General features: G+C 39.2%; 1 protein-coding gene across 1 annotated transcript in view; it reads right to left on the reverse strand.

Moving 5' to 3' along the window:
* Positions 1-1,800: 1,800 nt before the first annotated feature.
* LOC137286621 (transportin-3-like) overlaps positions 1,801-15,165 on the reverse strand; it is a 30,430-nt gene continuing 17,065 nt past the window's right edge. Inside the window, exons 17-27 of the mRNA XM_067818570.1 lie at positions 14,429-14,620; positions 14,096-14,187; positions 13,852-13,937; positions 13,335-13,395; positions 11,547-11,687; positions 10,963-11,079; positions 10,315-10,409; positions 9,907-10,063; positions 8,717-8,884; positions 8,153-8,265; positions 1,801-7,831 (exon numbers count right to left, since the gene is read on the reverse strand). Of these exons, the coding sequence (XP_067674671.1) occupies positions 7,771-7,831; positions 8,153-8,265; positions 8,717-8,884; positions 9,907-10,063; positions 10,315-10,409; positions 10,963-11,079; positions 11,547-11,687; positions 13,335-13,395; positions 13,852-13,937; positions 14,096-14,187; positions 14,429-14,620 (1,283 nt within the window). The 3' untranslated portion in view covers positions 1,801-7,770. The remainder of the gene's footprint in view (positions 7,832-8,152; positions 8,266-8,716; positions 8,885-9,906; positions 10,064-10,314; positions 10,410-10,962; positions 11,080-11,546; positions 11,688-13,334; positions 13,396-13,851; positions 13,938-14,095; positions 14,188-14,428; positions 14,621-15,165) is intronic.

Here is a 15,165-nt window from a genome sequence, read left to right on the forward strand (position 1 = left end):
AAGCAGTATTCCAGCAGTATATCGGGAATGCCAGAAATGGGCTTCACACTTTGTACCAATGTTGGGAGTCGAACCCGGAGCTTCGGGGAAACGAATGATAATTTCAACCCTACCACTCCTGAATCCACTTGAGGAAGTGAATAGTGCGTCCTGCTATGTGCCATTTCGTCTTTGTCAGAGGCAATTTAAGCATTTGTAAATGAAGCATAGGGAAATGTCCAAGCTGGCCGTGGTGTGCATATATACTCAGGGGTACCATGTCGCATTAGTCTAATTTCTAATCATTCATTAAGTACTTGTGTGGGTCTACAGTCCACGGTACAGCGGCAGGTCATAGAAGGTATGGCCAAATAGCGAATCAGTTTGTAAAAGTAAGTAGGACTGTTTTCATCATGTATCAGTTTCAGATTAATATGTTAATTTATTTTGAGTGTGATATACATGGAACTAGTTAGGAATATGTTCTGGCCGAAGGTTACCATAAGAAATTATGTTCGCTCTCCATATAACTCATCTTCTAAAACGTCTGTTCTCAACGTGCACTGTCGTATCTACTTGTTCTCACTTTGATAGAATATGGCCCGCGCCACATAGTAATTCACCTTAGCTTACAACAGCTAAAGATATTGAAGAGAGGGGGTAAGTAGTATTCTCTACAGTGTGTGCTGTATTCAGGGGGAAGTTCACATTCTTTATATGGCGGATTAGTCATTTGCATCAACGTCTCAAACTGTACGTTTAACATGAAAATAAACTATTTGGGTGACACCTGGCATTTTCTTTGAATTTATTTCAACAAACATCACACCAGAACTGATGATTTATCGATCTTATGACCTATCTGATACACAAAGTGATTTCAGAGTCACGGCGCCTCCTGTGAACATAATGAACATCTCACCAGGTTACCTGTGGAAAGGCGAGGTAGCAGGTCACCGATATTGAAACTGAAATTTTCAGACGCCACCGTGAAACTAAACCATTTCAAGAAACATCTGACCTTGAGGACACTTCACATTGACTATACCTGGCCCACAGTGTCAGACCGATATATGTGTCTGAACTCAAACGAACAGAATAATCCTGAGAACATGTGGAAGGTAAACGAAGAAAATCAATAATCTAACACTGCAGGCAACCACGATAATCACGGTGGTTGTGTTTACGCAATCACACCGACACTTCTCATTCTGTGTGACTTGATCTATACAAATTATTTGCACGTAATTGATTTTGGATAAAACGCATTCGAATAAATGAAATAAATAATCCAGGACATTAGCTATTTGGCAGCTCTTTGCAAGTGACTTCGCTCACCTGACTGCAAGTCAACAGAGCAGCTAGGAGCTGAAACTTCACACGTTTGTTCATACCGCTGAAAGCCCAATGGGACTGCAGGGCAAAAGCAGTGGTTGTGTTGGCTTGGACCAGCAGAGGAGTAGCTGACCCACTTGTCACATTGGCAAAAATGCCGATGGAACATGTTGAACTTGTTTCACAATTTTCTCCAAAATGTGTACAGCTAACGTTATTTGAACTTGTTATACCCATAGCATTACTTCTAGAACCTGCTGAAAAGCCTTATGTCCCAGCGTGGCATTACACTGTGATCCAATGAGCGATAGTGTCTTACAGACAAACCACAAAGATGAAACGCGATGTACGGAAGTAACTGGTGGGATTGGGCTTTGGCTTGAACCCTTCGAGTTGAGGTACAGAGAACGGCTCTGCCTGTGTTTGGTGTCACTGATGAAAACGACCACTGAACATATAAAAACCTCAAGATATAAAACGTCAAACTGTCATGGATAAAATTTATTGTCAGCATAAATAAAAGGTAAAAAAAAATATGCAAGCACAGTTGCTGAATGAAAAAAAGCATGAATGTGTAACAATGTGGTACAAGGTATCTCTTCCTAGTTCTTCTGGTTACCATTGTAACATAGAACACTTGCATGACAGTAAAATCCCCAGTCTAGCAGGAATTTGAGCAGTTTGTCAGTTTCACAGGATGGACAGAGACTAGCTAGACTCAGAGACTGTACTTTTAAATAAAGAAAGAACTATACTTAAGAATTACTGTCTAATAACAATAATTGTATCAAGTTTACTTTATTGAAAAAGTGAGAAAATGGATAAAAAATAATCAGGGTAATGGTGGACTTCTATGTTCAATAGCATTATCTGAAACATAAAATACTACTGTCAGAAATGTTCTAAAAGAGGACTTTGAAGAATTGGAAAAAGTTCATGGGATGTTATGTTAACAGAGGCTTGTCATGCACAGAGCAGTTGGACTAGAGGAAGAAAACAAGGATGTTTGTTCTGGACAGGTAACTAGCAAGCCATGGCTGACACGTCACATAACCCAGTGCCACAAGCACCATTGATGTATGCACGTCCGTTCCACATCTGCAGCATGGTTCTCCTAACAGTATTTTTATGTACAATTATACAAAATCGATATACATATTTATACATTTGTACAATTTCAGTTTTCAATCATCTGGATGCAGAAAAAAATTAGCCTTTTGAAACACAGGAACGAAATAATAATGATCCCAAAGGAGTTAAGAAGAGAGAGTGAAGGACTACTATTAGTGTTCTAAGAGCAAATACATTGAAGACTGGAACAAATCTTGTTGAACAGAAACTGTTTACACATATAAATTCAAGAGGTATCTGTGATTGTTGTTTTAACAGGATGTGAATAAAAATATATCTGTTCATATCTGTTTAATGGGTTGACTTTGAGTGAGTTGATAGGAGCTCCTAATTTGTCAATGTAACCTTGCCTCAGAACACTTTACCACACTCACGCCAACCAAAGCATGCATTTCATTACATGTATTAAAATAACTAAAACATCTTAAAACAAAGCGACAAAGTTTTAAGGATGTCTGCAAAACCAGTATGGATTAATGGATCTTTATATTCAAAATGGGAAGCATTAAATCAGGAAAATAAGGGAATCATAGTGCCTTAATTCATTGTACTAGCTTTCCTAGCCAACAACGAAGCACATGTGATACATGCTGTCTCACCTTAGGCTAGTGAGTTTGTTCAGACTTTGCTCATTTCACCCAACAGAAAATGGGTACCCGATGAGTTAAGTCATGTGACTATTAACCCTCTAGCACCTTTCAGGCAGCTAGGGTTATCTGGGATAAAAATAATCAGATTGTGTGTTAGCACTTTTAAGCATGTGCCTTGCACATGGAAAAACTGTGCATTATTAATTCACAATTATCATCAATATCTTAAAATTGCAATACAGCAGTCATTCACAAAGTAAACATTTTTGCATAAAGGTACCTATCATATTCCCATAAGCTCCAAAACCTGAATGGAAAACTCCAGGTTAGAGTAAATATTTTTCTAGGTACAACATAAGGACTTGCACCTTTTGTTTTTTTGCACAAAATCAAAATGTAGTTGTGTTCCAGTGGCACTGACACAGTCAGGAAGTATGGCAAACCATGGTAGAATGTTGTAAACTCATAGTTCACAGTCTTTGCCATAAGCAAGCAGAGACCTTAACTGTCGGGTTCTCAGATGAGCACTAGAGACAGTTAGGCCTAAATGTCATTAAAGCACCTCTAACAAATGATGGTTTAAGTTACAAACTGAACACGAAAACATTCCAGCAGACATCCTTCACTTCTAAAATACAAGGATTGTTAAATGCAGCTTTGTTCATGATTCACAAAAGGATGGTGACCCCAAAAGAACAATGTTACTCTAACATCATTTCACGTCTGTAACAACAACAGACCAAATAGTGAACATAAAAGAAATAAATATAACAAAGAATTAAAACATCCACAAATGTTCTAAAACAATGTACAGATACCAACAGAAGAAGACACTGTTTACAAAATGTACAAGACAAATATCAACACAACTAAATCCACAGGTTTTGAAGTTCAGACGTTCTTCATGGTTTCCTGGTGAGTTAAGATCAGAATCTGAAGGAACTTCTTCTGATTGAACTGGTCACCATTATCACCAGGATACCTATGATAAGACTGATAATTCATACACTATCTTGTTTTGATTCAGTAATCTTAGACATGGCATGACAGTTTGTCATCTCGTACAGCCTGAACATTGAAAATACACAGAACACAACCAATTCCTTTGCAAAACTTTCTAACCGCAAGCACTAATTACAGCATGTTGAATTCCAAAACCTCACTTTTTCCATAAATATATCTTGACGCACACATCATTATGTATAACAGCCACTGAGTGTATCAGGACTGACAATTCAGTGATTTGTTTCACAGATGAGTTTGTCCCTCATCATGTTCTCTTCATGCCATAAACTTCTGTACATGAGTGGAAACATCCAAATGTTAATAGTCAAGTTCATGTTGGAATATGTTGTTTTTGTTTGTTATCTCCAGTAACTAATGGAGAAAATGACATATTTCCTCTTTTTCTATCTCTCTATTTGCACTAAGAGAGAGGGAGAGAGAGAGAGAGAGAGACAGACTTCACTCTGCAGAAGGCTAAGATAACAGTTGAAAGAAAAATGTTGCACAGAATTTTTTTTTCGAAAGTTCCTTTTCTATGAACTAATTTTCAAGAGGTTGTAGGACTTCTAATTAATATCATTTGAAAACACTATCTTCCCCCCATAGAAACAGATATCAGAATTTATATCTAAAAATATCACTTTAGATCTTATCAAAACATAGTGAAAAGTCCATGAAGCACGACACTTTAGACAAAATATCTTTACGCTGCTTTTAGCGATATTTCAGCAACATTAAATTCATCATGAACTATTGGTAATCACCTCAGCACTTGCCAGCCTAGTTTGACACCCATAAGTGATGCAGTTTATAGATATGAACTTCAGGTAACAGCCAAAGAACATAGGTATGACACTGTTAGTATCCCAAAATTATGGGATCCTGGCAATTCTACGGGATGCAACTCTGAACAGCAGCACACAAACTGGCTGAACCTTACACAAGCAATGAGTGAGTAAGTACATTTTTTAAGTCGCTTTTAGCAATATTCCAGCAAAATCATCGTGGCACACACTATAAGAAGGCTTCACACATTGTACCCATGTAAGGGAATCGAACCTGGGTCTTCTGGGTGATGACCCAAGACTAACCTCTTGGCTAAACCACTGCCCTGCTTGAGAAATGACCAGAAGATCAATTTATGTTAGTAATGAACAGTAAGATGGAAAATGTGAAGGATGTACTTCTTCACATGCTTGTTTTGTAGACAAGTTGCCTGAGAACTGTCATACTTAATGATGCAACGCCATTGTAACCCTACTAAGAGAGCATGGAAGACACAGAACAATCAACTTGTGTATATGGACCACACTGATATCAACACTCCTTTGCATTTAGGACCGAAGACAAGTGAACACAATGCAGTCCTTCACTGGACAGGATCTGTCAAGGCAGTTCTTGCCCATATTCATTTGCTACATGCTTCACACATTAATCTCTGGGTCTGTGGACCACTGCTCCACAGTTTAACATCAGATGGAATTCTCTCATCCTCACACATTATCTGCTGGTAACTGTCTTCTACAAACAGTATTAACACTCCAGAAGTTTCTTCTGCTGAAATGTTGAATGTATCTAAGAAGGGATTAAGAAATACAGCTAATAGCATGGACTGCATCTCAGTGGTGTACAACACTTTCAGTGTCCATGGTGTTCCCTTCAGAACCTATGAGTAAGTACAATAACACACTACAGAGTCACAATCATCCTTGATACCTCCAGGGTATACATTCCGATAACTCTCCACTATACCCTGGACGCATCTGAGTCATAGATGTGTTCAGGGTATAGTGGAGAGTTAGAGGAGATATCCAGGATGAGTCACAATTAGAAATCAGTGAAATTGTTCAATGACTTTTCCAAAGACATTCAATTTCCTGAGGTAATAAAAAAAAGAAGACATTTACCAAAGACCAAAGGAGTCTTCTCAATCTCAAGCTAATGGACCAAAGGCATTTCCCTTCTCAATCTAAAGGACCAAAAGCATTCCAGTTCCAAACCAAATGCATCAAAGGCATTCCCCTTTTCAATCCAACTGACCAATAGAATCCCCATCCTTCATTCGATGGACCAAAGGCATTTCTCTTCCCAAGGCAATATACCTATGGCATTATTTATCTCAACCCAATGGACCAAAGGCAATCACCCTTCTCATCCAGAGGTCCAAATTCATTCCTCCTTTTCTATCCAATGAACTGAAGAGATATTTCAAGAAAATGGAGTGCACTCTTTTTCAGCGGTTCAGCATTTTCTAAGCATTGTAGCATTCATCTTCTGATGTCAATGTACCTTAGACAATCTCCTGACATTCACTTTCTAGAGCTGACATACTGAAGGCATTCACAACCTGGCTGGCATTCACTGTTTGTATCAAGACAAATCCCCCTAGTCCTGCATCTGATGCACCACTCATTGTCCAACAAATATTCACCTTATGATGCAAATGTATGAAAGGCTTTCATCATCTCTTTTGGTATCCACTATCTGGACTGGGTGTACCAGAGAAATCACAGTCAAGTAATATACACTGTCTGGATACACTACAACACAACAGACAACACTCATACCATGATACCTTATGGCCTGTTCATTATCGTTATAACCACAATGTTCAACATATCATTCATCACCTGGTAGTAACAAATGTTGCTTGCTAGTTGTGACAGTGGGAAGATTCGTTCATATTTATCGTAACAAGAAACATCACTCTTTTATGCCTTATCTATTCAGTTCAAGTATTCAGTTACAGCTTCAAGTAATCTAAGTTAAATACTGTGATGACTTCCGTCACATCAGCAGCATTCAGCATAATTTAGGGTAGAATCCACAAGCAAAGATCCAATCCAGGGCAGTATGGGTAACATGGAATAGTGGCATCATTGTAACCCAGTAGTGTCATGATTAAACAGATGTCAGTTCAACATGGGACAGTATGGCTTATACTGATGTCAGTATACCCCAGCATAGTTAGGGCGATACATTTATCAATATAACCTTCTTAGTACAGATGAAACAGACGACAGTATAACCAGGGACAGTATGGCTATACTGACATCAGTGTAACACTGCACTAACCGTAACATCACAAATTCTTTATCTCACACTGCATACAGTGGAGTGCAAAATTTCATGACAATCTCTGTAGCACATGCAGATTTGACTTAGTGGCCCGATACATGTCAAACACTGGTGGAGACATAGACAGTAGAGGTTACCACTCTAGTTGTATATCAGCTTCAAGCATGAAGTTGAGCAGCAACAGTGCAAGGTGAAAGCCTTCATTAACAATACCATCAGGGACCTAGTATCAGATACCATTGATAACAAACTGTTCCCATTTCAAGAGGACTGACAATGCATGTAATTCGGTGTCTTCCTTTAACAGTCAAAACATGCTCATGAAAGTCACTATAATGCTTTGCCATGTTAACTTCAGTCAGAACAAAGTGACAAGGCAGTCAGAAAAAGCATCAGGACATGGCAGATCTTCACGGGGGGGTTTTGTGACACATGCAACACTGTTCGCATATCACAGCTGGAGAACTTAAGGCATACTTAAGCTCAGCTAAGGCAAACATAACATCTACTTAAGGCCTGCTTAAGCAGTGGGAGTCTTGGCGATCCAGGACACAATGGCTTCTGTCACACGCATTGACTAGCACCAGGATACTGCATGAGTGAAAACTAGCTGTGTCTATGTGTGTAGTGTTATCCAGACAACTAGTTGTTTTTATCTGTATAGGCGGGAGAAATCTCTAATGGCATGGGATACGGGCTTGAGATGCTCTGCACTGAAACAGGAAATAAAAGAAATAAATAATGATTCACAACAAATATACTGAAACATTTGTTACCACAGCACACACAACACATTAATTCCGTGGCTATTTTTTACTACAGCGTTAATAACATTTCAGGTGTGACCAAAACATTGTCTTGCCTTATATACACCACAATACACATAGCACTGTCTGATAATTATGCATGTAAGTCAACACTTACCCTGACCATGGATAAGTAAAATGTACAATGCCTTCTGTCTGTCTTGTCAAATTAGCGGGAAATCTATTATGATGAATTGAATATTTATAAGTACTGCTCTAATAATGTACCTTGTGACTGTTTTATGGAAATCTGTCAGTTGTTTCTTTGTGGCTGTGATGGCTCCACCGCTACTTTCAGTGGGCAGGGCAGTCAGCGTTGTCTCCAACCATACACAGAATGTCTGTATATCATAAAATAAAAAAAAACATTGCAAAAACACATGTTCACACGGCAGTTTGAAATACATCTCAGAGAACACATGTAACTAAAGAATGACAAGGAACGAAATCTGATCAGTTTGATTTCCCCACTTTAAAACTGATCCCTGATATCTTTGTATACATTTTGCATATGTATCAGTGCTTAAATCAGTATCAATATCCTATTCAAATTCAATGTATCTTTCAGCCCACATAATTGAAAACTATCATTCAGGAAAATTGACAATCTGTATGAAAATAAACATGATATATACTGCTTCATATTAAAGTGATAATAATGGATAGTACATTGATATTGATAAGACGTTTGGTTAAATTTGGTAGTAAAACATAAACTATCTAAATCCGGTTTGTACTGACACATTGCCAGATAGAGTTGACTAGTTTGGCAGTCATGGAAATGTCACGTACCGCCCTGTCTATCAGCATCAGTTCATACAGGACTTCAGCTACATCTGGTATCATGTATGTGGGCAGACAGAAAATGCAGGCATTGATGCATGCATGTACTAGGGCTTGACCATGATCGTTAAGTAACGTTGTTACTGCCGTCTTTCGCAACTCAAAGTCCTCCTTGTCCTGCAATAGACGAAACAGCACTGAAGAAATCAGAGAAAGCAAAACATCTTGGTTTATGTGAAAAACCCAGCCATTTTGAATGAACAAGTGAGTTTAGTTTTACACAACACTCAGCATATATTCCAAATATATGGTGTTTGTCCGTAAGTAATTGAGTCTGGACCAGACGGCCAGTGATAAGAGCATGAGCATTCATCAACTGGGATACAATGAAATGTGTCAACAAAGTCAGTGAGCCTGACCACCCCATTCCATTTGTGGCCTTTTACGACAAGGATGGGTTACTGAAGTTCAATTCTAACCCGGATCTTCATGGGTCCAGGCATTTTCAAGGAGGAGAATGTTGTTAATAGTCAGATAGGAATATTCAACATCACTGCAGCCTGTAAACAGACTGTCTAAGTCAGAACCCGGCAATACTGAGGCAATCAGCACCAATCCATGCCTTCACCAAAGTTGTGTCTTTGAAGATCCTGGTTAGAAACGGTCTTCAGCAACCTTTGCTCGTCATCAAAGGGATCAACACATGGGACTGGGTGATCAGGCTCTCTGACTGGACTGATGTACGTCACTGTAATCATGCTCATGATGTCAATCACTGGATTGTATGGCCCAGACCTGATCATTTACAAATGCTCTACATATAAAACAGTAGCATTAAACAAAAAGCAATACAAGTGAGCCATGTGGCCTGATGTGGACACCATACTATGACCTGACCTACATTTTCAAAGCGCAAAAGACCTAACACAGAACTGTTGTGATGTGCACTAATACTGAGTTTAAACTGAAATGAAGCACAAAGCATCACTTCCACTAGAGTGGCAAATACTGTTCCCATGGCAGCATGTCTTAGCACAGTAACCATCAGTCTGCACCTGGATACTCAATATCGTGAACACAAGTAAGCAGTATACAGTTGGCATTATAGACTCCTCTCAAGACACATAAAATGTTAATCATCTATCCTCAAACTAAACAAATGTGAAGCCCTTGGGACTTTTAGTTGAGGTACACCTTACTTCTTTTTCTCTTGCACACTTGATGAAGTCTGTCAGGAACTTCATGACGGATGCATTGGCATCTTTGTGATCAAGTGAGCACGCAGCTATTGCACAACACAGGAGAGGCTTGGCCATCTGACTCTGCAGGAAGGATGCCGGTGATCGCTGGATGAACCTGGCAATAAACGGACACATTCTACCACATGTAAATCATAACTTATCAGAGAATGAATACTTCTTTATGCAATGGTGGCTACTACACAACTGTATCAAATAGTAATCAAGTCCTCAGCCTATTGTCAAGTTATCACTTGTGACTACCATCAATGTTTCTGGTTTCATATTACAAAACTATCGACATGATGAATCTTGAAAACATTCTCTTGTGTGGAAACACTTCTCACATGTCCACCATTAATGACTCACCTAAGACATAATCGGAATAAGTCGTCTACTGTATCTGGGTGGTTGCGAAGACCATTGTGTTCTTCTAGAATTTTAAATGTTGGTCCGCAAAAAGCCTGTAATCAGATGATAACCGTTCAGTGCATTGACAGATGTACACCATAACACTCCACAAGTTGTCATTTCTATCACCTTCATCATCATCATGATCATTGCCTTCATCTTCACCATCCCTTACTTAATCATCCGTACCTCCATTACACCCACCTACATCTTCACCATCCCTTACTACATCGCCTGTACCTTCATTACACTCACCTTCATCATCACCATCCCTTACTACATGACCCGTACCTCCATTACACCCACCTTCATCATCACCATCCACTTCATTATCCCAATCTTCTTACCGTCCCCGCCTTCATCACAACACCTTCATCGTCACAATCTCCTTCGATGGCACTATCTTCATTGCTTTCACTGTCAACCTCCCTCTATCATCATTACCATCACTTGCATCTTCATTATCACCAACATCACAGCCTTCATTGTTACCACTCCTACCACCTTTACCCTTATCACCATCACTTTTTCATCATCACTGATCATTTTGTCATCAATCATAATACAAACTACCTCCATCACCACCAGCCTCCTAAGGTTCCTCACCTGCAGCATGTCAAGCAGCCCTGGTATACAGCCTTGTTCTGTACCATACTCGTCTACCAGAATACTGCCTAGGTACAGGAAACATGAATGCTGATGGACTTGGTACAGACTCACCATCTGACAAAAAAGACATGCTATAATCTTCAGCAAAGGTGTCATTACACAGATTTTATATATAAAATGGTAAAACACTGAATTCTTTTCCTCAGTTTCATCATGATGAACTACTGGCTGTCAATCTCAGAGCATGTGATGCATGTCTTCACAGACATTAATCAAGTACCTGAGGATGTGTGGCCACACTCAGCACTATTCCAACTATACAGTGGCACTATGTAAATAATAGAGTCCTGATAAGTCAAACCAATGACCAACAGCATGAGCACTGATCTACACGACTGGGATATGATGACGTAGTTCAACTAAGTCAGCAAATCTAACCATCCGATCCTGCTCATCCTTTTATGACAAGCATGGGTTACTGAAGATCAATTCTATCCAAGATTCTTCATGGGTTTGGAAAACTTGTGGTTGTGATGTCAGCATGCCAGTGTTTATGACTGAGTGTACTGTAGATCTCTTACCTGTGTGACTAAGGGCGTTAACAATGTGGCAGAGTTCTTCCCAAGGCATCGGATTGCAAACCTAATACAGCGACAACACCTCTCAATGATCCTCACATCTGCTTGATACTTGTTACATGCGTTAGATAATACTGGCCACACCTGCAACACAATGACGGAGCACCTTTAGAATACACCACAACAGCTTCTCGGGAGGACATTAGGGTTAGGTTAACCTAACCCAACTCTAACCCTAATCACCTACATTTATGTAAAAAGAGTATTATGACATGTTTTCAAAGTTTGTGGTGCTGTATTCTAAAGGCAGGCCCATGGTGACGAACATGACATACTCCTCTAGGATACCATCCAGCTTAAATATCACTAAACAGAGTACCTAATATCAGTCTAATGTCAGTCATCACAGGAATGGTAACTGACTGACATAGGTCTGGTGCTCACAACCCCCAAACCTAGCAGACAATGGCCATGATTTAGCTGAGCATCTTCATATCACTGTCTTCCCCTCACCATCTGCAGGTTACTCGTCACTGAGTCACTGTGTAATGATGACAAAACACTTACCAATACAGTTGATCGCCGATTACTTGGTCCCCACATATCCGGAAACCCTGCCTTCCCGACTATTTTTGTGTGAAACGAAACTTACATTCATTGATTGTACTCGCTTAGCTGGACCCCGTGCTTCGGGACCCGGATGGTGAATTTTCAAACCACTCCCACAGATTTCCACTGAAAAATGATCCATTTATTCCGACGGAGAGATCTGTGCAATGTGCATGTGCCAAATCAATACCGTTTACCGCACGACCATGTGATTTTATTCTTAATCAATCAGAAGGCATTTGATGTGAATTGATTAATTAGCCATTAAAGCACTACAGGCGCACGTCACTCAGGTTGTTCATTAGAATTTGATGGTGTGAGAAGATCTCATCAGTAACGAAAACACATGTTAAGTAGGACTAAGGTAAACTACACTGTAACTGTACTGTATATAACACTTATAAATTGACCCCTACAATGTGTCGTGATGCAAGTTAAAAATGAGTTAAGTCATGTGATCCAGTCCAGAAGTTTACTTTCTGCAGACAGCATAAGTTCAACGCGATGTCATATGTTTTAAGGCATTTACAATTAAAAAGAAGAATATGCAACTGGCAAGAGATTTTTTGTCATCGTTTCTCATCTAACTTACCGCCTGAAGCTCCACACACTACATGATTACGTCGTGACAACCTGATAAATGGTAACCTGCGTTCCACCTTCCATGTATTATTAGTACACTTATATGTTATGATGATTCACTGTGATTACTATTAAATTTTGATTTATTGATATACATACGAGAAATGTTTTTCTTTCACTCAATTTTCACATTTTGCTTGTTTGATCCAGTTAATTGGATGTCTTGATATCCGCACGATTTTCGAGTGAAATCAAAAGGTCCGGATAAATGGGGTTCGACTGTATTCAAACTGTATGGTATCTGAATTGTCTAGACAAGAGATTATCTGATCAATATTGATCCTCTGAGTGACTTTCCACCTCAGTAATTACAATGACTTGTTTAACCACATCCCTGAGTATGACATCCACTGAGATATCCATAAAATCACCTTGTATTGCCAGAACAGGTTACTGAGGACAAAATCTGACCCAGAACATCCACATCAACATTTGGAAAGACACAACCCCATAATGACAAAGCACCAATAATGAGCAGCTTGGTTTTGTGAACAGGGAACAGTTTTTCTACAAAGTTCCAGCAGGTTTCACTGCTCTTACCTCCTGTATGACTGGTTGACATGGATGCACCTGCCCATTAGACACATTGGGGTTTGTATACCTGGAGCAAAAGACATCTTCATCAACACATATTCACAGACACATCAGTTAGAAAGCACTAGTAATATGAACACATCCTTGGGAATGACTAATACTAACTTAAAACATGTTTAGTAAACTTCACTCACTTAAACAAACAATTGACAAGTGACTCTTACACATATAAAAATTTAGTAGACAGGATCCATTTTCAAGCCAACTACCTCATATAAGCTTCTTAGTAATGTACAGTCTTATTAGGTAGGAGTAAATGAGTTGTGACACAGTGCCACAGCTGCACAGACATGGTCAATCGCCACAAATATCAAGGGAAAAATTTCAATTCCACCCACCAGTAATTCAAAATTAAGTTGTTCATGTGGTCCTTGAGATTTGAATCCAGTGACCCCCTAAATCCTTATTTTAACATCAGAATTATGACACTGGTTGTTTGATATTCTGTCTGAATTTCACCCACCTAAAGACTGCCGCTAGCCTGTCTAGCCATAGTGTTGGGTCGTTGATGGACCCATGTTTCACTGGCCCACTTTCTTCTGATATTAACTGAGGAAAAAACAGTAAGATCAATAAACAAACATTCCCAAATTGAAAAAATACTTTTGTATACTATGCAAAACAGAACTAATTAATTTGATTTAAACACTTGGTTGTGCATAAAAGACGCATCTATCACTACATTAAAGTTGAGACATTTGGCTTACTTTGTTCAGGGGAGATAACTGTATGGAGCACAACTGTTGAAGCCCCTCTGTGACTTTACCATGAGGAAGACGACCCAGAATAGTGGCTGTACCTAGAAACAATGATCATTGTTACAATGTCTGGAACAAGGACAAGAAGTGTTTGCACATAAAACCAATACACTGTGTTCAAATCATAGAAATGAGAGGGTATGGATTACAGCTCATCCTCATTGCTATTCAGTATCAACTTGATCTTACATACAGGGCAGTGATGCTTTCAATCAAAAACTTGCTCTAGGAATCTTCATCTTTTCCAATCTCTCTTCTGTGAAGAAGACTCAAGACTCGTACCTTTAAGTAGTCCTATTGCTGCATCATTTGAGAGATTGAAGGTACCCATGGCCTGCACAATCTGTATGAGGCCGGAAAAGTGTTCGATCATGTGGTCTCGACACTGTGTGGAGATGCTCTGTAGACTGTTGGCAGATATGGAGGCGAGAGGGGGCTGCTGGAGGCCAGCAAGGAGGTACTGTAATACTGGGTCTGCAAACACATACACACATTAGCATCCACGCGGGGACAGATTACATGGATTTGTACGTACCATTTAGCCATAACCATGAAAACACCGTTCATCAATATGGCTTTACTTGCTTAGATTATTTCAGGTTTATCTATCACTACTGATTAATTCTATTACTACCATTCAAAATAGCAAATGTCAATTCACTTACTGAAGTATTAGTGTACTTGTGAAAGACTATGTTTTTCATACAATGTACAATGTACAGTGAGATAGGAACAAAAAGGGTCATCTATCATATACAGTCACAGTATTCTTCAAATTTTACTAACGGACATTTCATACATCTGGCATGGAAATTTTCACGAGAAAATCTTTCACAAGTAGCAAATATCTGGATTAAAGACGTAATGGAAAGTTTAAGGGAAACCAAAGTGAAAATGCTGTACAATTATACAACATGCATAACCATCAAGTGGTTGCTTAACCATCTTTGTAATAGTCACATGAGGACTGTAACAACACTGACAGCATGACCAAGAATCTCTGTGAAGAGTGGATGGGT

This window comes from Haliotis asinina, chromosome 6, assembly GCF_037392515.1.
Source record: "Haliotis asinina isolate JCU_RB_2024 chromosome 6, JCU_Hal_asi_v2, whole genome shotgun sequence".
Taxonomy (NCBI): Eukaryota; Metazoa; Mollusca; class Gastropoda; order Lepetellida; family Haliotidae; genus Haliotis; species Haliotis asinina.